The 26,551-nt window shown below is 40.6% G+C and overlaps 1 protein-coding gene across 2 annotated transcripts in view; it reads left to right on the plus strand.

Moving 5' to 3' along the window:
• The first annotated feature begins 2,507 nt into the window (after nt 1-2,507).
• The window catches only part of LOC108699995 (constitutive coactivator of PPAR-gamma-like protein 2), a 43,993-nt gene continuing 19,949 nt past the window's right edge, over nt 2,508-26,551 (plus strand). Inside the window, exons 1-6 of one of the 2 annotated variants that reach the window (XM_018232803.2) lie at nt 2,508-6,577; nt 15,592-15,838; nt 20,786-20,868; nt 22,747-22,875; nt 23,191-23,293; nt 23,640-23,722. In XM_018232803.2, coding sequence (XP_018088292.1) covers nt 6,053-6,577; nt 15,592-15,838; nt 20,786-20,868; nt 22,747-22,875; nt 23,191-23,293; nt 23,640-23,722 — 1,170 coding nt within the window. In that variant the 5' untranslated portion in view covers nt 2,508-6,052. The remainder of the gene's footprint in view (nt 6,578-15,591; nt 15,839-20,785; nt 20,869-22,746; nt 22,876-23,190; nt 23,294-23,639; nt 23,723-26,551) is intronic. The other variant, XM_018232804.2, reaches the window with a different exon arrangement.

The following is a 26,551-nucleotide window of genomic DNA, read 5'->3' on the forward strand; positions in this document are numbered from 1 at the left end:
GAAGATATGTTCTACAGGTTATTTGAATTATTCTTTTTCTCCCAGTGTCTAATATTCATGGACAAGTACATATCAAATTTAAAAAGTTTGCACCTACTTTCCTATACTTGTATTTGATGGAAATAACTTTGTTTTGCTGGAGTATAAACTTAAGTAAAGAAAGTAAAGGAAGAGTAAAGAACTTAAAATTCACTTAAATTCACCCTTTAATGCTTGCCATTTAGATGGAAAAAAGGTATACAAAGACATTGGAAGTGATTTATTATTAGGGTGCAGTTAGCATATTAGATATGCCATGGTTAATGTATTATTATTACTATTACTTTCCTACTTCTAAAGTTCTATACGTTCAAGATGAGCTCCCTAAAATGTGTATGTACTAATGTGCTGCCAGCCTGTGTATTGTTCTATAGGATGCAAGACATTCAATATGGCAGGAATTAGTCTTTAAACGTATATCCTTGAATGTCAGGGGTATGAATGACAAAGTAAAGCCAACAAATTTAACATATGTGTGGAGGTGGTCACATCCAACAGCAAAGCAATATTCGTGTTATACCACGTCTACCTCAGCACTGTCCCAGATAGATTTGGCCGTTGCATCTCCCTAAGCCCTACCTATAATAAAATCCATCTCCTTCTTCATCCCAAGAATATGCTCTGGCCATGCCCCGCCTCAGGTAGATTTGCCGTTGGGAGGAAGGAGTAGACAGCAGCAATGGAGGCTATCTCCAAAATGGATTAGCCACGTTTAGGTTAGGGAGGCTTTTAAAATACAGTTTAACTGAGTACTAAGACCCCAGGTCCAGACGGGCTTCCCATTGAATGGTGCAAGGTAAATAAAGATATCTTGGGGCCCAAGCGCAGTTCATTTTTTTAATGCAATCTCATAAGGGACTCAGCTACCAGATAGCTCCAAGTTGGCTACAATTACCCTTATACTCAAAGATGATAAGCCAACAGAAATGTGCATCCTATCGGTTCATTTCTCTGTTAAATTCTGATATAAAAATATTAGTCAAAGCCAAAATACTCGCAAATAAACTGAAAAGGGTTATTGAAAACCTGATCCACCTGGATCAAACAGGGTTTATGCCAAACAGGGCTTCACATATATGTGGGCCACGCATGGTCATTGGTGAAAGAGTAGTCGTGTCGCTTTTGACACTGTGGAGTGGCCCTACTTGTGGACACTTTTGACCAGATATGGGCTGGAAGACGAGTTAAGTGGTTAAAAGCTCCATATGACTCTCCTAGTGCCAGACTATTGCTGAATGCGGAACTGTCGCAGGAGTTCGTATTGGCAAGAGGCACAAGACGGGTGCCCGATGTCGCCTCTGCTCTTTGCACTGGCTATGGAGCCAATAGCCATTAGAATACGAAACAACCCTAATATTGAGGGATTCAAAATACAGAGGCTGGAAGAGAAAATCTCGCTATATGCAGACGACATGCTGGTGTACCTTGCCAATGCGAAAAATTCCCTCTCAATACTCCTGCCGGAGATTACAGAGTTTGGAGCGCTCTCAGGCCTTAGGGTCAACTGGGGGAAATCAATTATATTTCCAATAGACCCGGGCATTCAAAGGGACCAAAATACACAACTTTAATGGGTCTCCCCATTCACCTATTTGGGCTTTATAATTCACAAAGACCCCAGAACAAAACTTAGCCCCAATTGTCAGATCCCTGAAATCTAAATTACAGCATTGGGCTAATTTACCCCTATCCCTTCCAGGCCGGGTCAATATCTTAAAAATTATATTCCTGCGGAAGTTCCTTTATGCGTTACACTCACTAAAGCGTGGTTTAAGCAGCCTGTGGCATATATCAGAGACTTTATTTGGGCAGGAGAAAGGCCTATGATAAGCATGCAAATGTTACAGGCCCTAGTAAAGAAGGGGGCCTAGCCTTTCCCGACATTCAAATCTATTATTCAATTGGTATATGCATGGTGGTGGCTCCAACCGGACCCTAACAATCAGGCCACAGTTGTAGAGGCTGCAGTTATCTCTTCCCTCGTAGCTGTAGCCAACCAGCTGTATAGAGGATTCGCAGCGGTGTTCTTAATGACCCCCCCATGACAATGGTGACCCAAGTGTTTCAGAAAACTGGGTATAAAAAATCCTATACCTGGTCTAAATGGACACCACTCTGGGGTTATAATTTCCTAGGTGAATTCAGAGCCTTGCCAGAGGTTAGCTTCTGGGCCAATGCCAATGTGAAATACCTAGGAGACATAGTTGGGACAGGTGAGCTGAAACAATTCACTCAGCTGAAGGAGGAATATGGTCTACACAACCAGATGTTCTTAAGATTCTTGCAACTAAGGCATGCATTCCAGGCCCAATTTCTTGAGGGGGCCCCACAGGTAGCTGAGTGAACCTTAGAGCACTACCTCCGTAGACCAGAGATGACCAAGCCCCTTAGCTGGTTCTATGCAATCATCCTACAAGGGAACTTTAACCCCATATGACAGGTGTGTAGAAAATGGGCCTCTGATTTCCCATCACTAGATGAGGAAGCATGGGCAGTTATACTTGAACAAATTCCAGAAACCAATGTTTGTGTCAGAGATTGCTTTATTCACACCAAATTCTTAAACAGAGTGTACTTAACCCCACACAGGCTGGCACGTATGTATCAGGGTCATCCAGAAGTATGTCTTAAATGTAATGTGGAAGCTGGTACCTACCTTCATGTTTTCTGGGGTTGTCCTAAGATCCAACAATATTGGGCCACAATACTTAGGTACATTAATATATACCTGAGACTACCCAACATCAGGACACCGGAATTCTGCCTCCTTGGACTACTTGAAGGACTTACCATCCCCTCCAGTGATAGACTGTGCCTACAACAGCTTCTCCACTATGCCAGGAAAGCTATTTTAGTGACTTGGAAAGCTTCAGAACCTCCTACACTTAGCTTCAGGATAAAACTAGTTGATGATACCCTCCCTAGGCAAAAACTGACATATGCTGCCCATGGATGCCCTGAAAAATTTAGGAAACTTTGGGACAAATGGCTTGTGGACCCTAAAATGAGTATGGTACCTTGATCGTGTTTGAACAGATGCATGATATATATTACCTAAAAGGGACACAAAAGATGTGTCGTCGGGAAAGCTCATCTTGCTCTTTTCTTTCTTCCTCTTTTACATTTGAATGTGGCTCTTGGGGGGAGTGCTGTACACTAGCTTGGTACAGCCTGGTAGGGTACCATGTTAACTGCCATAAGGTAGTTCACCTTAACGTTAACTTTTAGTATGTTGAATGGCCCATTCTAAGAAACTTTTTAATTGGTCTTCATTATTTATAGTTTATAATTTGCCTTTTTTTCTTATGACTCTTTCAAGCTTTCAAATGGTAGTCACTGACCCCATCTAAAATCCAAATACTCTGTAAGGCTATAAATGTATTGCTATTGCTACTTTTTGATTACTAATCTTTCTCTTTGGGCCCTCACCTATTCTTATTCAAATCAATGCATGGTTGCTAGGGTAATTTGAACCCTACCAACCAGATTGCTGAATAAAAAGCTAAATAACTCCAAAAGCTCATAATAAAAAATCAAAACCAATTGCAAGTTGTCTCAGAATATCCCTCTTTACATTATACTAAAAGGTAAATCAAAGGTGAACAACCCCTTAAAGCAAAGCAGTAGTGTAATTTTCTTAACCAACAGTCTTATGATGTCACTGAGGCATAAAACAAATATTCTAGGGTCCAAACACAACCTGGTACTCCACTGCATTGCTAATCTCTTATGCCTGGGTTGTACAGCTGCAAACCCAATTAATATATGCAACTCTTCAGGGGATTGGAGAGCACCCTGCTTTCCAAGAGCTTGATAGTCTTCTTGAAAATTATACAAACCACCCCAAATGAGTTATATTGGGTACTGCATCTCTACATGCAGGGAACTTGAGTTGCTATTCAGTATTTCACATGATCCAGGCTTCCTGGGCTTTATCATCATGGGGCTAGCTTTTGACTGGGAGCAATGTCCTTGTACAAAGAGAATAATGCATAAATTATTGGCTATGAAGATTGCTTCTCAATGACGGATTCTCTGCATTGTAGCTCAATTGGTTAATTGATTTTATAACTGACACTGCTTCTGTATATAATAGACCAGGGTTGAGCCCTTTCACCCCCCCCCCCAAGAGCCACATTCAAATGTAAAAAGAGTTGGGGAGCAACTGGGAGTGCCAAATAAGGGCTGTGATTGTTTGGTGGTTCTGTTTGGTTTTATACCCACCTCCTAACTTTCCTCCAAGCCTGGAATTCAAAAATAATCCCCTGCTTCCAGCCCACTGGTTGGGGATCACTGTCAGGGCTGTAACTACAGGAAGGCACGTGCCTAGAGTGCAGAGCTGGGGGTGGCACCAGGCGCACCTTCCCTGCCTTCTACCGCCTCACTGGCGTGTGCGGCCCTATGCGCGAACACGCCTGTTTAGTGCACGCACGTGCCTATTGGGTGCTGCGACCAACTGTTTCCTATGGCGCTGATCATGGTGCTAAATTATTCGCATATGGTGTTGGACTAGCCCACTGCGACTAGGAGAATAGAGGTTGAGTGAGGAGAGGAAGAATATTACTGAGAGTGGGCCCCTGGTGTCCCAGTCCGACACTGGAAAAAAAATCACCTGGCGGCTTTCAGACAAGGGTGGATAGAGTTATAACCCTATGCAGGTCGGTGTTCGTTGGGAGTGTGCATGTACACCACCGGTGCTTCTTATGTTAGAGGGCCCAAACTACCCAGTCTGACAATGTTGCAAGGTTGGCAGTAGAGCTGACCAGTGTTTTACCAATGCACAATCCATATCTTTAGGACAATGATCCAGTCTGGGGATTTTTTTAAAATTTTATGTTACAATTTACAGTGAAGAGAAATTGCTCTTTTGGCTGTGCCATTCCCTGGTTGTATGGAGGTGATAAGTTGTTTGGCTGGGACTCCGTCTCTTCGGGTCAGACTCATTTACGTGAAGACATGGGGGTGGGGCATGCGAACTATTACATCTGATAAGTCACAGTTTTCTCTCTTATTTTTTAATGTATAACCTTTTAATCGACAGGGGTGCTTCTGGCCTTAGAGATATAGCGTTTCGCAGTTTATAGAGGGCCGGCGCAAGGTCTGGCAGTGGCTGCCAACTTTGAATGAAATGCCTCCTCCCCACCATTTTGTTCAGCGCCTGCCTGACAGCGACAGGCTACCTCAACAGATTATAAAACGAGACCGGCTCGGGGTAAAAAAAAAAAGTCGGTGGAAAGAGGTTTCGACACGAAAATAGACTCCATAAACGAAATCAGGGACAAAAACGTTGTGGCTTTTCTTTGTCTTTTTTGTTTAGGCGTTTAGAATGGATGGTGCCCAGCGCGGGGGTTGCCGGGAAATGTAGTTAGAATCTATTGTTCCCGTAGCTGGTAAGCGGTGGCCACAGGCGCTGGATAAAACTATAGTTCCCAGCATGCAGTAGCGCGTGGTTTCTTATGCGGGACGGATTCCGAACCCCTATTCTTGTGCTCCTCTATAGCGAGTGAAGGATTTTTTATTTTATTTTTTTGCGGTGTGGCGAAGTGCGGCTTTAAAGTGATTAGGGAACACTAGAGACGAGCAATAGTGGTTCTAATGGGAGAACGGTTGTACGAAGAAACTCCACACAGGTGGCGGGAGGAGTTTGGAAGCGGTTGAACCCTGGGAAATAAAGTCCGAGCGACGTTACTTTGTCTTTGCCAATACAGCTTTGGGTACTACACATCCAATGATGCACCGCGCCTTAGTAAGCGCTTCAGAGTAGGAGGGGGAGCCCGGGGCGTAGCAGTAAGAACCGCTGAAGAAGAAGGCGATTAAGATGGCGGCCTGTGCCGCGCAGGGACCCTCAGCCACTGTCATACTACTGTAAGGAAGGCTCCCGAGTCATAGCAGGACATCGCCTTTCTTACATAATCGGCACCTAGCAGCCCGGGACACTTGGAGGGGTTTCCTCTTGCCTTCCCCGCCCACAGTTGTCCCTGTGCTTGTCTTCACCCCTGTTCCGTTCGGCACCATGGGGGTGCAGGGCTTCCAGGAGTTCCTGGAGAAGCGCTGCCCAGGGGCCGTGGTGCCCGTGGACCTGTTGAAATTGGCCAGGACCGTAGCCAGACAGCAGCACAGGGCCGGCCTCTCACCCGGGGGTTACCCACCGGCTCCTCCGCCGCCTCCTTCCCCTGCTGCTCCCCCGCCCTGCCGAGTCTTAGTGGACGCCGATTCTGCCTTGCAGCGTCTCTATGGCGGCTACCAGACGGACTGGGTGTGCGGTGGCCAGTGGAACGCCATGTTGGGCTACTTGGCAGCACTGTCTCAGGCCTGTTTGTACCAGGGCGGATTGGAGCTCGTAGCCATGTTCAACGGCACGCTAGCTAAAGAAAGGCTGCCCGAATGGGCACGGAAAGCGCAAGGAGAGAGGCAGACGGCTCAGCTTATAGTCAGCCACGTCGGGAACAAGGGCACCCCGCCCCCCCGGGCCTGGTTCCTACCACCCGCTTGCCTCGCTCACTGTATCCGCCTGGCCATGATCCGCTTCCGTGTCAAGGTAACCAGGGCTGTGCAGTGACCCTCTCCTATATACCCCGATAACTGAAGTGTGGCTTATTAGCCCTTTATTACACCGTGAGGCATGCTGGGTAACAGCTAGGGGCTCTTGGGTAACAGGCCCATGGGGAGGGGCGGATGAATCCTTTCATTTGCCCTATATCATGAGACTCACTGATGCCAGCAAGATAAATGGTGTCCCTAGCCAGGCCTGCATTGGGATTCAAAATAGACCGTGGCATTTCAACTACCCAGAGGCCCAAACAGCCCCCCCCCCCCACCAGCAGCAGCATATTAAATAGTGAGTGTCTATGGCATCTTACAGCAGCCCCTCTGTGCCTGGCCCTGGTTGTCACATTGTAACCTCTGGCAAATCCCAGAGGAGCATCTGCTAGGAGACAGCAACTTCCATGTGGTGCTCTTTAAGGGCAGAGATACACTGGCAGCGACTAATCTCCCCAAACTGCCTTCCCACCAGCTAGAATGAAAATCGCCGGTGGGAGTTTCCCCGTGAGGCAACCTTGGGCGACTTCGGAAAATAAAGTGCTCAGAGTGCAATCCCACTGACAATTTTTATTCTAGCCGGCGGGAAGGCAGTTCGGGGAGATTAGTTGCCCCGAAGAAGAGGAGATTTGTTGCCAGGAGACTAATCTCCCCAAATGTGCCTGTGTGTGTCTGCCCTAAAGGAATGCATTTGGGGCTGCCGTATCTGTTCAAGTGGAAGCCTTCAAAATGCGCCCTCTGTTTAGCAATGTACTGGTTCAAATTAGGCTGCAGCTGGTTACTAAGCAAAAGGCAGATGGCCTGCACTTGTCTCCAAAAAAATGGAAAGCAAATGCAGCCCTTTTATAGGCAGGGCATACTGGTTGCTAGTAAGGCATGCTTGTAGTTTATGCTTGGAAATGATCTGGTAACCTTTATCTTTCTGTTATTGCGGTCGTCATGGTCTGCACAGGCATAAAGTTGGGGCCCTTCGGCTTTGCTGCAACCCCCTTCAGTGCTGAGTTGTAGTTCAGTAAGAGCTGATGGCTTTTCTCATTTTACATTGTTGGGTTATCCATCTGAGTGGAGATAATTACAATTTTGATTGGTTTGCATTGGCACTGGCACTTGTGGCCTTGAAGTGGATAATACACGCAACCTGTGGACTTAGAATGATGATTTTATTTAGTCCTTTGCAACACATGCTATAGGCTGCAGTCTCACCCACAGTTATTGCTGAGCTGTTTGTTCTCACCCCTGGCGCACACACAGAGTCAAAAGGAAAAGCTAGACCCAATAAGGACTAAAGCATGAGTGCCAGCTTAAAGGGGAAGGAGAAGTAGGCTAATGTTATACATTATGTTTTGGGCTTTTATACCAGCCCAAGGCAACCACAGCCCTTTACAAGGGAAGATCTGTGTCTCCAAAGATGCCCCAGTAGCTCCCCATCTTCTTTTCTGCTGATTCACTGCATTTTTTCTGTGCTGTTGTCACTTACTGAGCTTAGGGACCCACTCAAAATATACAGTACACATAGAATATAAATGTCACAATATAAGGCTGATTAGTAATTAATACAGATAATTACTACATGGCAGCACAGAAAGCAGTGCAACTAGCATCAGAATTTTAGTAATTAGCCCTGTAGCATCAGCTTATATTACAGACCAACCTCCTTTTCTGCTGGATAATTTGTGACGACCCCTAAGCTTAGCTTCTTAACAACTGCTCAGAGCCCACTGAGCATGTGAGTGTCAAAACACTTTCCAAGATGGTGACTCCCTGTGACAAGTTTGAAGTTCTGGATAATTGCTGCTATTAAGAAGCTGAAGCTTTAGGCTGGCGCAATAACTTAATTATATGAAATATGACATTTTTAGTTCTCTTTTATCAGTTCTCATTTCTGCTCTCCATTCTGTGTGATATCCACTGACTTAAATATTGGTGACCCTCTCCAGTCACTGGTTGTTCTTGCTGCTGGCTGTTCTAATAAAAGTTTAATGGCCTCTTATTAAAGTGATGCAAGAAAATGTAATTGCACGTGGGTCTCTGAAACGTGGGGTGATTGAGAATTGAGGCGTGTTTATATACTGAGCAGGCACCTGACACCCATATAGCCAGTAATTATTAAAAACTATAAGTGCTTTTTCTAACCAGGCTAGAACTCTGTGGGTCCTATTAAAACGATTAAAGCACATTATTCTGACCAGCAATAGATTTAGGAAACAATACATGTTTTATGGGCCCGTTCTTGCTGAGAAACTGAAACGAAAATCCCGCATGTGAGTGCTGCTTTGTGCTAAAGTTAATCCTGCACAAATATTCAGTTTCATTTGAGTTTTCAGATGGGTCTCTCTTATCAGATCAGTGCTAGCAGCTGTCACTTGTAACCACGAAAATGGCTTCCTGCGCACAATACCCAAGTACAACCCTCTGTATTTCTGCAGGCTCTAGGCACTTTTTAAAAACTTTGCCTGCAGAGCAAGCGGGTGCTTCCCCCTGCATACAAAATCTAGTGTTTCACGATTCATTGTGTTGGTGTTCTGACTTCTGTGCACGCATGAGCGATCATCTTGGCTTGAACATTGGCCACTGTGTTACTGACCATCTTTTGACAAAGGGAATGTACATCCTGATTTAAAGTGCCTATAATTTGCCTTTGCACAAGCTCATCTGGAACCCTCTAAAAACTGCACTAGCTATGACTGATCCAGTAAGATTCTGTTTTAATACCTGTACAGGTATGGGATCTGTTATCCAGAATGCTTAGGACCTGGTACTTTCCAGATAATGAATCTTTCCATAATTTGGATCTTCATACCTTAACCTACTAGAAAATAATTTATACATTAAATAAACCCAATAGGTTGGTTTTACCACCAATAAAGATTGATTACGTCTAAGTTTAGATCAAGTACAAGGTACTGTTCTATAATTACAGAGAAAAAGGAAATAATTATTTTTTAGAATTTGGATTATTTGGATAAAATGGAGTCTATAGGAGATGACCTTTCCGTAATTCAGCGCTTTCTGGATAACTGGTCCCATACCTGTAGTAATGCAGCAAAGATAAATATGTACAGCAAAACACTGTGTATTTACTACATATGTCTGGCAGTCTCTAGTTTGCATAGGTTTACTATTATTGTTCTTCAGTTTTTTTTGCTGGAGTAACCATCATACCTGGGTAAGCATGAGTTTTATATTTGCATTTAAAGGGGTTGTTCACCTCCAACACTTTTTTTTCAGTTGGTTTCAGACAATTCGTCAGAAATAAAGACTTTTTCCAATTACTTTCGATTTTCTATGTGTGACCGTTCTAATTTTCTTCTTACTAAAGCAGCTCTGGGAGGGGGGGGGTTCTCCCAGAGTCTTTAAAATGTTACATTGATACATTTAGTTGAAAAATTTCTTCTATATATTTCTGCAGCATGTATCAAGTAAATGTTGCAAAATTGTAACCGTTTAGTATCTGCTCCTGAATTACTGAGCTGCCAGACTGAAACACCAGAGACAGGAACATTCAACTTTAAACTTCAATTTTGGAAAAAAGGAAAGCAATTGAAAAAAGTCTTTATTTCTGGAGAACAATCTGAAAAAATGTTTGAAAGGTGAACCTTCAGCAGATATAGTACCAAGTTATGGGTAAAAAGTCAGATGTACATGCTCCATTGAATTGCAAGTAACTTTATATACAGAACAGGTTTGGGATCAGTTATCCGGAAACCCTTTATCCAGAAAGCACCAAATTACAGAAGGGTCGGGTAGAGAGACATATGCAAATTTGGGCCCCATGGGATTCGTTTCTGCAACCTTGAGCAAAACAATAAGTTCAATGTATGTTATACTACATGGAATTGTACTGATGTGTTCTACTTTCACTGTTCTATACTGGAAAAGATATTTACGTTATCCTCTGTTAATGTATCTATTTTTGAAAAATAAAAGATTATAAAAAAAAAAAATTACAGAAGGGTCATCTCCCAAATCCAAATTTTAAAAAAGAATTTCCTTTTCTCTGTAATAATACAACAGTAGTTTCTATTATCCCAACTAAGATATAATTGATCCTTATTGGAAGCAAAACCAGCCCATTGGGTTTATTTACATTATTTTCTAGTTGACTTAAGGTATAAAGATCCAAATTACAGAGAGATCCATTATGCGGTAAACCCCAGGCCCTGAACATTCTGAATAACAGGTCCCATGCCTGTACTATGTAGGGATTTTAATACACTTCTCACTGAAAAACGGAAATATAAAAGAAAACACAAAATTTATGAACATGGGGCTTATTTCCAGACCATCTATGATGCCAACTAATGAGCTAGCATGGGATTATTGTCATGTTTGTAGGCAATGAGTGTAGTTTAAAGCCTCCTGTATCCCTGGTAAAATGATAGAAACCATTGCAACTGTTTGCAAGCATCTAAAAAGTTCCAGAGCATTCACTTTAGATGAGCAGAGTATCTGGGAGAGCTGTCACTTGTACCAAGAATGCAGTACACTGCAATTTTCTGGTGAGTTGCAATTCAGTACAGAATATTCTCTGGTTTCAGTTCTACTTTTCAGTTATGAGCACTCACTACCCACTTTATACTTGAGCAGATATATTTCACACTGGTGTTTGGAGCATCCTTTATTGAAAAGGACTTGGGGGTTTTTGTGGATAACAAGCTGTGTAATTTTAGGTAATGTGAAATAGTATAACACACTGGCTACTACAACAAATCAAGTGCTGTCTTGCCTTAAAAGGGGCATTAACTAGGGATAAAACCATAAGGCCTCTTTAGGTCCTTGGTAAGGCCTCTCCTGGAGTATGCAGTGCAGTTTGTATGAGCTGGAGTGCAGAGACAGCAACTCAACTAATTAAACTGATGAAAGATTTAAATTATGAGGGGAGATTGTCAATGTTGGGGTTCTCCTTTGGAAGAGGACACGATTATACATAGTAAGTTAGGTTGAAAAAAGACACGTCCATCAAGTTCAACCTTTTATGTCTGTATATGACGTGCCTAACTGCTAGTTGATCCAGAGGAAGGCAAAAAAAACATTTGAAGCCTCTCCAACTTGCCTCAGAGTGGAAAAAATCTCTTCCTGATTCCAAAATGGCAATCGGACCAGTCCCTGGATCAACTTGTACTATGTTCTATGTTCCATAACCCTGTATTCTCTCACTTGCTAAAAAGCCATCCAACCCCTTATTTAAGATATCTAATGTATCAGTCTGTACAAATGATTCAGAGATAAAACTCTACATCTTCAGCTCTCACTGTAACAAACCCCTTCCGAATATTTAGAGAGACCCTCCTTTCCTAATATCGGAATGGGTGACCTTGTGTCACTTGGAAATACCTACTGGTAAATAAAGCATTAGAGAGATTATTATATGATCACCTTATATATTTATATATAGGTATCATATCATCCCATAAGCGCCTCTTCTCCAGCATGAACTTGGCCAGTCTTCCCTCATAGCTATGATTTTCCATACCTATTACCAGCTAAGTTGCCCTTCTCTGTACCCTCTCTAATTCAATAATGTCCTGTTTGAGCACTGGAGACCAAAACTGTACGACATATTCTGGATTGAGCCTTACCAGTGCTCTGTACAGGGGAAGAATAATCCCCTCCTCCCACAAATCGATGCCCCTTCTAATAAAGCTCAAGACCGTATCTGTTAAAACCATACTGGTTTAAAGGAGCAACACTCTCAACCCAGATCTTTTTACTATTAATATACTTTAAAAATGTTTTGGGGTTAGTCTTGGCCTCTGCCGCAAAGTGCTCCTCATTTCCTATCTATACTTTCCAGATTGCGGTTTTAAAACATTTATTATAGTTAATATTCATTAAATAAAGCTTCTGTCCACACAGACTTGTCAAAAGAGAACTAAAGCTTAACTAAAGTACTAAATTTTGTGCTTCTGTACCAGCCCTATGCAATCACAGCCCTTTAGCAGTAAAGATCTGTGTCTCCCAAGATGCCCCGGTAGCTCCCCATCTTCTTTTCTGCTGATTCACTGCACATGCTCTGTGCTGCTGTCACTTACTGAGCTTAGGGGCCCACTCACAATATACAGTACACATAGAATAGAAATGTTACAATATAAGGCTGATTAGTAATTAATACAAATAATTACTACATGACAGCACAGAAACCAGTGCAATTAGCATCAGAATTTAATAATCAGCCTTTCTAGCATCAGCTTATATTAGAGACCAACCTCATTTTCTGCTTGATAATTTGTGACAACCCCTAAACTTAGCTTCTCAACAGCTGCTCAGAGCCCACTGAGCATGTGAGTGTCACAGAGACTTTCCAAGATGGTGACCCTCTGTGACAAGTCCTGGATCATTGCTGCTATTGAGAAGCTGAAACTTTAGGCTGGTGCAATAAGTTCAGTATATAATATATGGCATTTTAATTTTTAGGGTTTAGTACTCCTTTAAATGACTTTCTCTTCTTTCCTTTACTTCTATATTACGCAACATAGGGTGATTCTTAGTGCTTCTACATTTACTTAAGGGAAAAACAGTCACGATTTAATATCATTTTAAATGACAACCACTTCTGTTCTGATGAAAACATAATGCCCCAATCTGCTCTGAAGGGCAGCCTTCAAGGCACTAAAAGTAGCTTTTAGGAAATTCAGGGTTTTTGTTGCTCCAGTGTATATTTATTTTCTGCACCAGACATTACATGATATCACATTATGGGCACTGTTACCCAGGTGTTCAATTACTTGCACATTCGCTATACATTCTGGGTCATTAGAGGTCAATAGATCCAGTATAGCATTTTTTCTGGTTTGCTCATCAACAACCTGTGCCATAAAATTGTCATGTAACAAGTTTATAAACATGTTCCCATTTACTGTCCTGGCTCTACTGTTGCTCCAGTCAATATCTGGGTAATTAAAATAACCCATTATCATTACTTTTTCCAAACTAGCAGCCTTTTCTTAGCCTCCTCCTCCTCACTTACATTAGGGGGTCTATAGGATACTCCTACAATTTATTTGCTGGACGTTTTACAATCAGTGAAATCAGAAAATGAGGTCTGAGGTCTTAGGGTTCAAGCACTCGTGCAGATTCGGGGAGATTTAGTCGCCTCTTCTGCGGGACGATGATCTCCCCGAACTGCCTTCCCCCTGCCTGCCGCCTGCTATATTGACAAAACGCCAGCGCCAATGCACTCACGGTACTTCGATTTCCGAAGTTTCCTCATGAGGCAATTTTGCCATTACCCTCATGCAAATTAAGAGTGCTACAAATATATTTTATAGAAATAAAATATTTGAATGCAGACTTTTTTTGTGTACACATACAGCTTCATTTTCTATACACAAGAAATATTGTTAGCCGGTACAGGTATGGTATACGTTATCTGGAGACCAGTTATCCGGAAAGTCTGTCTCCCATAGACTCCATTTTACAGTAGCTTGTACTTGATACAAACTAAGATATAATTAATCCTTATTGGAAGCAAAACCAGCCTACTGGGTTTATTTCATTATTTTCTAGTGGACTTAAGGGATGAAGATCCAAATTACGGAAAGATCCGTTAACTGGCAAACCCCCTCTGTCCTGAGAAAGGATAACAGGTCCCATACCTGTATTTAGTTCCCATGTCATCTTCTGATTTCTTAGTACATATATGTATTTAGTATCACTTATAACGGCAAGTACAGGGGCACTTGCATCACGTCGTGAGTGCTATCCATTCGGAAGTTAACGACCAGGAACACTGACTTTATTGTTCCCATACTGTTCCCATTCTTTCTGAGAAGATTGGCCATCAAGAAGTCTTAAGGTGGCCATAGATATAACAATAACGATCTTCCCTGGAAAAGATCTTTCCAAGAAAGATCATTTGTTTCAACACACACGTGGATAGCTGAATTGTCATATATACAAGCAGAAACAATAGAATTCTACCTGTATCTGATGATTCAGCACCAACAGTGGGCGATGTTCAGGTGCCTTCAAAGGCACCCAATCACCAAGCTGACCAATATCAAAGTCTTCTGCCAATAATATCAATGCGTGTTTGGCTACCTTTATTGGACTTTGCCTTTACTGGCTAGTGTTTATGCAAAATTAGGATCCTCCCTTCTTTCTTGGGCTCCTTTTGAAAGCCTTTATAATATATATATATATTTTTTTTAAATGGCAATGATTGCTACATACATTGATGGCATTGACATGTACCTTACCTGCTGGCTGGCAGGATTCAGCAATGGATTCTTGTATGCCCCCTTGATCTAGAAGTTCTCAAACTAGCAGGTGGAACCCTTGGCTCCCCTTGAATAATTGTAGTTCAGTATGCTCTATTTGCTTTGGTTGGTTTGGCAGACACAAACGTAAGATGAAAAGTGATAGGCTACTTTGAAGATGTTTGTGATTGTAGAACATGCATGGTGAGACCAGGTGGTGCTTGTGGGTCTGTTTTAGTCTTGATTCTTAAGGAATCCCCTTTCAAGTGGGATTCAGAATTCCTAAACTTAAAAGGCTTGGAAATGCAGCACTCTAGCGACCCTCTTTTTTTCCCCATGATTGCTTGGAAGAACTAGGAAGTCGCCATTTACCTCCAGCCTTTTCCATCATTTGGTTCTCAGTGGTGGAAGCTGAAACGCTATCCACCTAATTTACATAGCTAATATGTACCAGTTCCAACGTGACACAGTATTAAAACTTTCAAGGTTTTAAATCACATCTTATGGATGAAAAAGGATTGGCATAGAAATAATGTTCTTCATGGTGATGTTACCAGCACAGATATGCAGTAAAGGCCTATGCTTCCTTGTCAAGCTCCATATGTGTGTCATGATCAGCCCTTTTACTTGGTCCCACCTGAGCTCCACATTCTCAATTTTACTGGGCCATAGGTGATATCTGAGTTATGTGCCAATCCTGTGCATGAAGCTTCGTGCCTTGCATGGGGAGCTGATAAGAGACTGCAGTTTTTAGGCTTAACATCGAATAACCTTTATTGATTACTTTTACTGAAACACTGTTTCTGCATTGCAGGTATTTCAGAGCTTGGAAGACCATCACCTGGAGGTAGTATCCTTCTTTCGTGAGAATGGCTTTCATGGACTGATCGCTCATGACTCTGAGTATGCACTCTGTAACATCCCCTCATACTACAGCTCCCATGCCCTCAAACTCAGTTGGAATGGGAAGAATTTGACCACCAACCAGTTTTTAATGCAGGAAGTTGCCAAGCAGCTTGGCCTAAAGATGAGCCACTTTCCAATTTTTGCAGCCCTCTTAGGTAAGTAGATAAAGTGGCAGCAGTGAAAATGACACAATGTCTAGTTGTGCCATAGGTTACAATCTTCCATGATTTTTTTTGCCTTTTGATTAGCTTAAAGAATTTTCTATTAAGATATGATATATGCATATATTCATATACTAGCTTCTATCAAAGGAACAGCCATTGCTCTGCGGACATACACAAATCCACTCCAAATTGATACCCGCACCCAATCCATTTCTGTAGAAATTGCTGGTTTCTGTGAATACATTTGCAGGTCCCAATTATTGCATTAGCCAACTTCTTACATTTCCTGAAGATTGAATTGACAAACATTTTGTTGTTTGCTTTGGTGTTCTGTTACACTTATGGGAGGAAAAAGATGTGCCATGTTCTCTATAACTTTCTTTACAGTGCTATTTGACCACACACATACATTCACTTTATCCTTGTCCTTAAAGGGATACTGTCATGGGAAAAATTTTTTTTTCAAAATGAATCAGTTAATAGTGCTGCTCCAGCAGAATTCTGCACTGAAATCCATTTCTTAAAAGAGCAAACAGATTCTTTTATATTCAATTTTGAAATCTGACATGGGGCTAGACATATTGTCAATTTCCCAGCTGCCCCAAGTCATGTGACTCTGATAAACTTCAATCACTCTTTACTGCTGTACTGCAAGTTGGAGTGATATCACCCCCTCCCTTTTCGCCTCCAGCAGCAAAACAAAAGAACAATGGGAAGGTAACCAGATAACAGCTAAATACAAAAAAACGCCAATACCTTAGTATGCTGCAATAGGGGTGATCCCAATTTATTCCATGGTGCTACCAGACACTGCAGTTACAATCAAACGTTTCGGGAACACCTGTCCCTTCCTCAGTGATAGTGCAATTACGCTGCTATGCAGCTTTTATAGGAAACAAAACAGTGACCTCTATTGGTGAAAATTTATAATGATCCAAAAGTCTCTAACAACATCAACTAGCTATAAAAAGTCCATTTGTTTGCAATAAATATCCATATAATAAGTTCATGGTGAGTTCTTCCATTTTGTGCATTATAATTTATATAAATTTATACAATATTAAAAAAAATATTAGAAAAATTAGAAAAGTAGAAAATTCATAACAAAAACTATCAAAAGATTTTATACCTAAAACCTATATGCAAAAATATATTTGTCACAAATACTGCAACAGACATACATATGTTTTTAGCCATTAATTACTCACTGACTACGATACAGAGAAGGACATCTCTATCTCACTTGTACAATGCAGAACTTCATCCTTCTCCGCAACTGTGGAGGTAGAATAAATATATTAAGGACACATTTCACACTTATAGAAAACATTGTAATCCCCAATTTTCATTTAAGCCCTTTGGGGACAATGTACCCAATTTCCATATCCAGTATGCTTCCCTTTGTAGGAGTTTTCTATCATTATCAGTATATCCCAATTTAACCTCTTCAAGCACCTGCCATCTTAACTGGGATACACTATGCTTACAATCTGCCCAATGCTGGCTAACAGATGTCACTTTAGATTCGGGGTTGCGGATTGTACTCCGGTGTTCGTTCAATCTTATCCGCACCATCCTATTGCTTTTTCCAACATACCCTTTGCCACATGGGCATTTCAGATAGTACACCACATTTTTCGACATACACGTGTGGTAACCTTGTAATTTAATTTGGTTTCCTTGTGTAGGATGTAACACTGTTTCTCCTTTAATGATACTGTTACAATTCTGACAGGATAGGCAAGGGTAAGTCCCTATTACAGGTTTCCCTAAAAACCGTTCTTTCTCAACTTTTGGGGATTTAATATCTGACCTAACTAGAATATCCCCCACATTCTTACCTCTCTTATATGCAAATAATGGATATTCTTTAAAAAATGTACATGTAGAGGGATCATTCATAACTATTGGCCAGTATTTCTTTATCACCTTCCTCACCTTCTTAGAATGTATATCATATGTTGTCACAAACGGTATTCTTTCAATCTTTTTCCTTTCATCTTTAGTGGTAAGCAATGTTTCTCTTGGTAATCTCTCTACTTCCCTTTCTGCTTTCTGCAGTACTGTACGGGGATAGCCTTTGTTTTTAAACATATTTATAATACTATCTTTCTTCTCCTTATATTCAATTTCATTGGATGCTATACGTTTACATCTCATTAGTTGACTTTTAGGAAGTCCTAACATGGTATTTGGCGGATGAAAACTATCATAGCGAGCGAAGCATGCTATTTTTATCCACAGATTTTCTATACAAAGTGGTAGATAAACTTATATTCTCCTTCTTAATACGCACATCTAAGAATTCTACCTGCTTTTTGTCATAGTGGAGGACAAATTTGATGGTGTTATGTGTTCTATTACCATACTTTGAAAATTGCATTAACTTTTCTTGTGTCCCCTTCCAGACAAAGAATATATCGTCCACATAACGACAGTACCAAAAAATGTACTGTGAGAACATCTCATTTTGTAAAATTATTTTTTCCTAAAAATTATACATAAAAATATTTGCATAATTAGGTGCCATATTTGCACCCATGTTGGTACCTTGTTTCTGTAGAAAAAACTGAGTATCAAATCGAAAATAATTTTTGGTCAAAACTGTTTGCAGCAATAAACATAAAAATGAAACAAAATGAGGTTCATGTGGATGTTTTCTATGTAGATGTTGCTCAACTGCATCAAGGCCCTCATTATGGGGTATACATGTGTATAGGCTAGAAACATCCATGGTACAATTTCCTCCCCTTCCGATAATGTAATATGAGAAATTTTATTGAAGAAATCTGTAGTGTCACGTAGACACGTGGGGAGTTCTTGAACTATTGGCCCCAAATAATTGTCCACAAATATGGCTAATGGTTGGAGGAGGGAATCATTACCAGACAGAATCGGTCTGCCCTGGGGTTCTGTGGGATGTTTGTGTAACAGCTCCCTAACACAAGATAACAGCTGCCTGGTAGATCTAAGAACAACACTCAATAGTAAAAACCCATGTCCCACTGAGACACATTCAGTTACATTGAGAAGGAAAAACAGCAGCCTGCCAGAAAGCATTTCTCTCCTAAAGTGCAGGCACAAGTCACATGACATGGGTCAGCTGGGAAATTGACAAAATGTCTAGCCCCATGTCAGATTACAAAATTGAATATAAAAAAATCTGTTTGCTCTTTTGAGAAATGGATTTCAGTGCAGCATTCTGCTGGAGCAGCACTATTAACTGATTCATTTTGAAAAAACGTTTTTTCCCCATGACAATATCCCTTTAATTTTTTTTAGGCTTTATCTCCCTTGTGCAACTAATCATATCCTGCCATTTGTGTTTACCCTTTCTGCAACTACTGTATTCCCCCCCCCCTTATTGAAAGGCATTTTTATATAAATGTAGCAGCTGCCTACATGTGAGTTTTCCAACCCTGTTTCTGTAGTAATGACTCTGAGATGACAGAGCTTGTCTTTGAAAAGGACTATTACATTATTCACCATTAAAGGGATACTGGCATGGGAAGCATTTTATTTCTAAAAAGAAAAGAAAGAGTTAAAGAGTTAATAGTGGTGCTGCAGCAGACTTTTGTACAGAGATAATTTTTCAAAAGAGCAAGCAGATTTTTTTATATTTAATTTTGAAATCTGAAATGGGGCTAGACATATTGTCAATTTCCCAGGTGCCCCCAGTCATGATTTGTGCTCTAATAAACTTCAGTCACACTGCTGCATTGCAAGTTGGAGTGATATCATCCCCAGCAGCCCATCAACAGAACAGAATTTAATTGTTGCATTCATTGTTCTATCTGCAGCTGGCTGAAAAAAGTAAAGCACCCGTTGCAATGGATTACTGATCAGATTTCCCCAGTGTCGATAAATGAACCCCAGTACGTCTTTTCTTGCATTCTTATCTTGTCGTATTGTAATTGAGTAAAGGTGGCCAGACATGATAAGATCCGCTCGTTTGGAGAGGTCTTTCCCCGATATGCCCACCAACAGCATGACAACATCGGGTTAATCCCTAGGGCCAAAGGATCGGATTATACGAAGGTCGTAGGATCAAGTAGCTCATGCAGTCCTCGTTCACAGGAAAAATCAAACCTGCCGGATCAATATCTGGCCGAGTTTTAGCCTAATATCGATTCGGGAGACCCCCCACACACGGGACAGAATATGAAAGGCTATTGTGATACTAAACTCTATAGTTAGTATAGGTATGGGTATATATAATTTGTGTGAAAGTAGGGAGGGGTGTGTGTATGGATGCTGGGTTTTCATTTGGAGGGGTTGGACTTGATGGAATTTTTTCATCTCGATTTAACTATGTAACTATGGATAAGCTGCCGAATTGGTCTAAAGGACTGATATCTGCAGTTTTAATCTGCCCGTGTATGGCCGTGTAGGAGTGATAGTAAAAAAACAGCACCAACAGCAATCTCGTAGCTGCATGTGGGTGTCTAAATATTGCATACAGTCTGCTACCTGACGTTAATGGAGAACCCCACTGTTAATATCCTTTGTGTAAAACCTTAAACCCATTCAAAACCATCCAGTATGATTTTACCACCCTGCCCTGTAACAAGGTGCAGCTCCGATTATCCATATTTCTTGTTCTAATCGGCTCTCTTTCCATTGTCATGCGGTGTATGGGAAAACAGTGGGAGGGTTTGTGGAGCTGTGATCTATCTTGACCACTGGCCGTAACACTCTCCATAGATTGCCTGACACTGACATAGGGCTATTTTTTCTCTGCAACTGTTGTTATAAAAAGCACACTCTCACAATCTTACTTCAGTCACCAGAATGGGAAGAACCTGCATGTGGTAAAGATATTATTAGGAAGAACTGCAGTGAACCCCTGTGCTTAATGCCTAATGGATTTTAATCCATAACCCCCCCCCCCATTTTTTAAATTAATATGGCGGAGACAAGTCTCTTCTCTCTCTCCAGGTAATCATATCCTTCCTGATGAGGATCTAGCAGCATTTCACTGGAGCCTGCTTGGGCCAGACCACCCCCTTGCATCTTTGAAGGTGATTTGGAAGTGAATTTCATGTTAACTCTCACATGACAGGGGAGTTTGGTTTTTTTTTATTCTAGAATACAACTATTATAAAGGATGAACAAATGTTTGAAGACTTATAGACTCCTTAAGCTTATAATAAGCATAGATTCATAAATAACATTGTGTTTCCCTGGTATAGTATATAAAACATCAAATCTCTGTGCCTTCAGTCTGAGTTTGTTTTCCATTTCATAAGACCTTTCTTAAAGGATCAGTAACATCAAAACATTTTTAAAAAATGTAAAATGTAAAATCGCAAAGTCTTTATTTAGAAGCAACTTATCGAATCAAACCTCCCATCCCCTCTCACAGTCCCACATAAAATCTGGGGATCAGCCCTTAAATTACACAACCTATCTCCTCCACTACTATCACCTAGACTTCCTTTATGGGTCAATTCATATCTCCCACACTTCAGACAACTCCAAGATTTCACATATTGGCCAAATCATGGCCTGAAATACTTAGACGACCTCCTTATAGACTCCACCTTCCTTACCTACAAACAATTATCTCTTAAATGCCAGAATGATAAACCTCATTTTTATAGATATTTCCAGCTCCGACATGCATTCCAGGCACAATTCAACACTTTGACTCCACCCATACGATTCCTAACTATAGAGCAAACTCTGCATACAAGGACACCCCTAAACTTGTTTCACAGTTATACCAAACCATTCTAGCCACAGGAGCCAAGCCCTTTGAGACATCAAAAGCCCATTGGCTAATGGATATTCCTCAATTAACCCAAGAGGACTTGGAGGAAGCCACCGACAACAGCTATAACTACTTAATCTCAACAAGGGATAGGATAGTCCAATATAGGACAATTCACCAATTGTATATAACCCCAAGCAAGTTGCATGTCATTGAAAGGGAACCTGACCCCTCTTGTCCCCGGTGCAATACCTCCCCAGCAACCTTCTACCACATGATGTGGTCCTGCCCCCCAATAACAAGGTATTAGACTAAAATTCTCAGAGTACTAACAGAACAGATTTTCCAACAATTGTCTTTCCACTTATTTGTCTCCTGGGAGTTCTAGATGATATTGTAGTGTCCAAATATGCTAGAAATAGATACCGCTCACTTCTATTCTACGCAAGGAAAAACATAGCCATGCACTGGATGTGGCCCGACCCCCAACGGTCCAGACCTGGAAACAATTGGTTTATAACACTATCCCCCTAATAAAACTCACATATGAAGCCAGAGGGACGCAGTCCAAATATGAAAAAATCTGGTGGATCTAAACTAAAATTCTCTCTAATTTTGTAGATTACTTCTTACTGTATTGTTATATTGTTTATATTCTACTGATGTATCACTCACTATCGATTCCACCTATTAAAGACCCAGAACTGTAATGGTCTTGGCTGAATGTTTGTTTTTATATTCAATAAAAAAGTTATCTTTTAAATAAAAAGAAATAACTGCTCAGAAACTCCACTTGCGCTCCTCTTCAGAAAAGGCGATTGGGTGATCCATGGCACGGCGCTCGATTTCTCCTCCCTGCCTTCTTAATAGGAGATAGCCAGGGAGGAGAAACTGAGCGTCACACGATGGATCGTCGCCTTTTCTGAAGAGGAGCGCAAGCGGAGTTTCAGCTAGTTATTTCTAAATAAAGATTTTGCGATTTTAAAGTTTAATATGTGTTGGTGTTTTTTTTTGTTGTATAATAACGAATGTTTTTTTTAAAAAAAAGATTGATGTTACTGGTCCTTTCAAGGGAAATCTAACTTCATGGCTACTGAAGGACCTACCAGGATCTGAATGCTTCTTCTAACAAATGATTACAGTTACTACTGTGCTCAGTCAATCCTAAACTGTCCTCTTGTTGCAGGTCCGTGCTCACCAACTTGTCCTTCCACCCTGTGATGTGGTGATTAAAGCTGTTTCTGAATATGTGGGATCTATTAAAGATGCATCTAATCTGGATGGAGTGGGAAAGGAAATCTTTAGGCACTCACAGGTGAGCAGTGGTATAAAGATAACTTATGCTTTGGAATCCATTTGTAAAATGTATTAGTAATATTTTATATATATATATATCTCTATATATATATATCTCTATATATATATATATATATATCTATATATATATCTATATATATCTATATATATATATAGATATATATAGATATATATAGATATATATAGATATATATATATATATATATATATATATATATATATATATATATATATATATATATATATATATATATATATATATATATATATATAATCTAGTATTATGTATGTCCTCTTTCATTTTGATCTGCAGTCCAGGACAGAAGATAAAATAGAACGATTCAAGAAAGCTGTGGACTATTATTCTGTAGCAACTAAGCAGAGGCCGCAACCACTTAATCCATCTCCATATGTTGGTGAGTGTCCAGGGTTTGTTAGTCCCATAGGTAATGTATTTTATTTCCATTTACTCTGAGCTTTTAGAGCTGGATGCATATGTCATTAAATATACAAGGAATGAGCCAAGAGCCTTTCTGTAAATCCTAATAGTTAAATTAGAAACCATATAAATCACACACTACTGTTTCAGATGGGTATGTTGGTAATGGAAATAAATGGTGACCCAGTCTTATATATACTAGCCTTTGAAGAATGGCAGGTGTCATTAAATCACTGTCCAGTGACAGCACATGTTTTGAGAATCATATTCCACATATTATATTTTCTTAATGCCTGTTAATGTACTGACTGCTACCTCTATAGTTTCAGGCTACGGACCTAACCAATTCGGAGTACCTCCACTTCCTCATAACCAAATGGGAGGAATGCCAGTTGGAAAACCAATGGTGAGTGTTGCTGGATATCAGCAATTCTACAAGGTGATGCATGAATCCATATAAGCAACTTACATAGTAACAGCCTACAAACACATCAGTAGAATAATAGTCTTAAGATTCAAGGGTTAAAGGGGCGATTAACTTTTAGTATGTTACAGAATGGCTAATGCTAAGCAACTTTTCAATTGGCCTTCATTTTTTCTTTTTTATAATTTTTTAATTATATGCCTTGTTCTTCTGACGTTTCTGGGTTTCAGATGGGGGGGGTCACTGACCCCCATCTAAATAGACAAATTCACTTTAAGGCTACAAATATATTGTTATTGCTTTCTTTTCAGGCCTCTCCTACTCATAATCCAGTCTCTTATTCAGATCAGTGCATAATTGCTAGGTTAAATTGGACCCTAGCAACCAGTCTGCTGATATTGCAAACTGGAGAGCTTCTAAATAACTCAATAACCACAAATAATAATTAAAAAAAATGCTAATTGTCTCAGAATATCACTCTCAACATCATAATAAATGTTGATTTAAAAGGAGACATTTTATATAACCTTCATATTCATCATCATCATCATTTATTTATATAGCGCTGTCAAGATACGCAGTGCTTTCAGTTATATGATTAATCTTTACTCAAACTATGTAATGATGCAGAAAAAAAAGTTTTGAATGCATTCTACCTGCTAAAACATTATATCAGAGCTGCAGAAAGAACCTCTCAGGTCAGACACTAAGCTGAAATTAGAGTTGGGAGTGTCTCTTCACTTTCCTAAAGGAAATGGTCACAGAACTGACAGGCTGAACTCTGCTGTAGCAGGAGAACAGCCCTCCCACCTTACTGCCTGTGTCGCTGTTCTCAGTCTGCACAAAATCTTAAGGTGGCCATAGACGCACATATAATATCGTACAAAACTCATTTTCATACGATATTCGTTGTGTGTATTGTGAGAAAAGAGCTGACCGATATCGGGAGAAGACTTTGATATCGGTAGGCTCGTAGATCGTGCTGGACGGAAAACATCGTCCATTGTTAGTGCTGAATCGTCAGATACAGGTAATATTCTATTGTTTCTACCTGTATTTCTACCTGTATATCTGACGATTCAGCTCTACACGAGTGTACTGAAACAAATGATCTTTCTTGGAAAGATCTTTTCCAAGAAAGATCGTAATTGTTACGTCTATGGCCACCTTTAAGCTTATTGTTGTGCAATTGGAGAATTTGATAATGATGTAAAGGAACAATATATTATGATTAGATGCAGGTAGGGTTGCCACCTGGCCGGGATTTTACCGGCCTGGGCAGTAAAAATTATGGTTGATCCCAATGTTAATAGAGAAAAAAGATAAATATATAGGAATGCCGCTATTTTTTTTCCAGAAAAGGTGGTAACACCCATATTCAGATATATTTTTTTTTTTAACAATTCAAGTTTATTAAGTACATCAGAATAACAGCAGTGTGACACAGGTAGGTAATGCAAAGTCACATTACAAGTGAATACAGTACAAACAATGTTAGCAGGCATAACATACAATTTGTAAGTTCCAACTATTCTACCGCCTTGCAGTGTCTACCCTGTTTATTAGGCAAGTGGGTATCAAGATGAATAAGGAGTTTGTATATGCAACGAGTTGTTCACCCAATTTGCCTCAAGAACTCATACTTATACCTTAACTAAACTAACAGGGAGGGATTTTGACACCTGCTTAATCCGACTAAAGAACATGAGGGAATCAGTGACACTTTGTGTGGTTCCTTGCATCGCTGTACCATCTGAGGTGACCATTTAGTAGATCACAGGGGGGATTATCCAAGATTAGGAATAGCTATATCCCCGTATACTCCACATGTAATCTCATAATTTACCTTATACTGTGAGAGTTGGTTGAGCCTCTAGCCATTTGTCCCATGTCTTTGTAAACTTTTCAGGGCACCCTCTTCTAATATATATCATCTTGTAAAGAGGAATTGCTGAATTAACTTGCTTCTGCCACATGACAAGTGAGGGGGGGTCTTGGGCCTTCCACTTCATAGCTATACATTTTTTGGCCGTAGTATATAAAATTGCTAAGAAAGTTCTAATTGCCCTTGTTGGGGCCAAATCCTCCACTTGGTTATGCAACATAATCAACGGGTCAAGTTTAATTGGGATGTTTATAACCTCAGATGTGTAATCGGTAACCGAGTTCCAGAATTGGTGTATTTTGCTACATGACCAAAACATGTGCATAAAATTTGCCGGGGTCTGGTGGCATTTGGGGCATTCTTCTGAGTATTGCATTGAGATTTTATGTAGTCTGGAGGGAGTGAGATAGGTTCTGTGCAGAACCTTAAATTGCAGTAATTTGTCTCTAGCCGCAACCAAATACTCTTGGTGTGAGTCTAGAACATCTAGCCAAATATCCTCAGTTATACAAGGAATGTCTTGTGACCAGTGGCGAAGAGGAGTAAGGTCTGAGAATGAGTAAGACAAAAGTAGTTGGGCATAAAACATAGACAGTGGTTTAGTTAGCTGAGGGTTGTGTACCCCGTCTTCTATGCGTCTCGAGGATGTGTCAACGGAGTGGCCCGTGACTTGAGCGGATAAGGCATGCCTCAACTGGAAAAACCTAAATAACATATAGTTCGGAATATGGAACTTGTCTTTCAAATACTGGAAATCACAGATAACACCATTTACACAAACATCCTTAACATACTTAATATTGAAACTGGCCCACAGCTGAGGGTCTGGCACTGTTTGTACCTGTGTTAGGTTCGGGTTGCACCAAAGGGGGGCGTAGGGTGACATGTGGCTGGGAGGTCTCGGGAATAACTGAAGAGCTGTACGC

The sequence above is a fragment of the Xenopus laevis genome, chromosome 8S (assembly GCF_017654675.1).
Source record: "Xenopus laevis strain J_2021 chromosome 8S, Xenopus_laevis_v10.1, whole genome shotgun sequence".
NCBI classification, from domain to species: Eukaryota; Metazoa; Chordata; class Amphibia; order Anura; family Pipidae; genus Xenopus; species Xenopus laevis.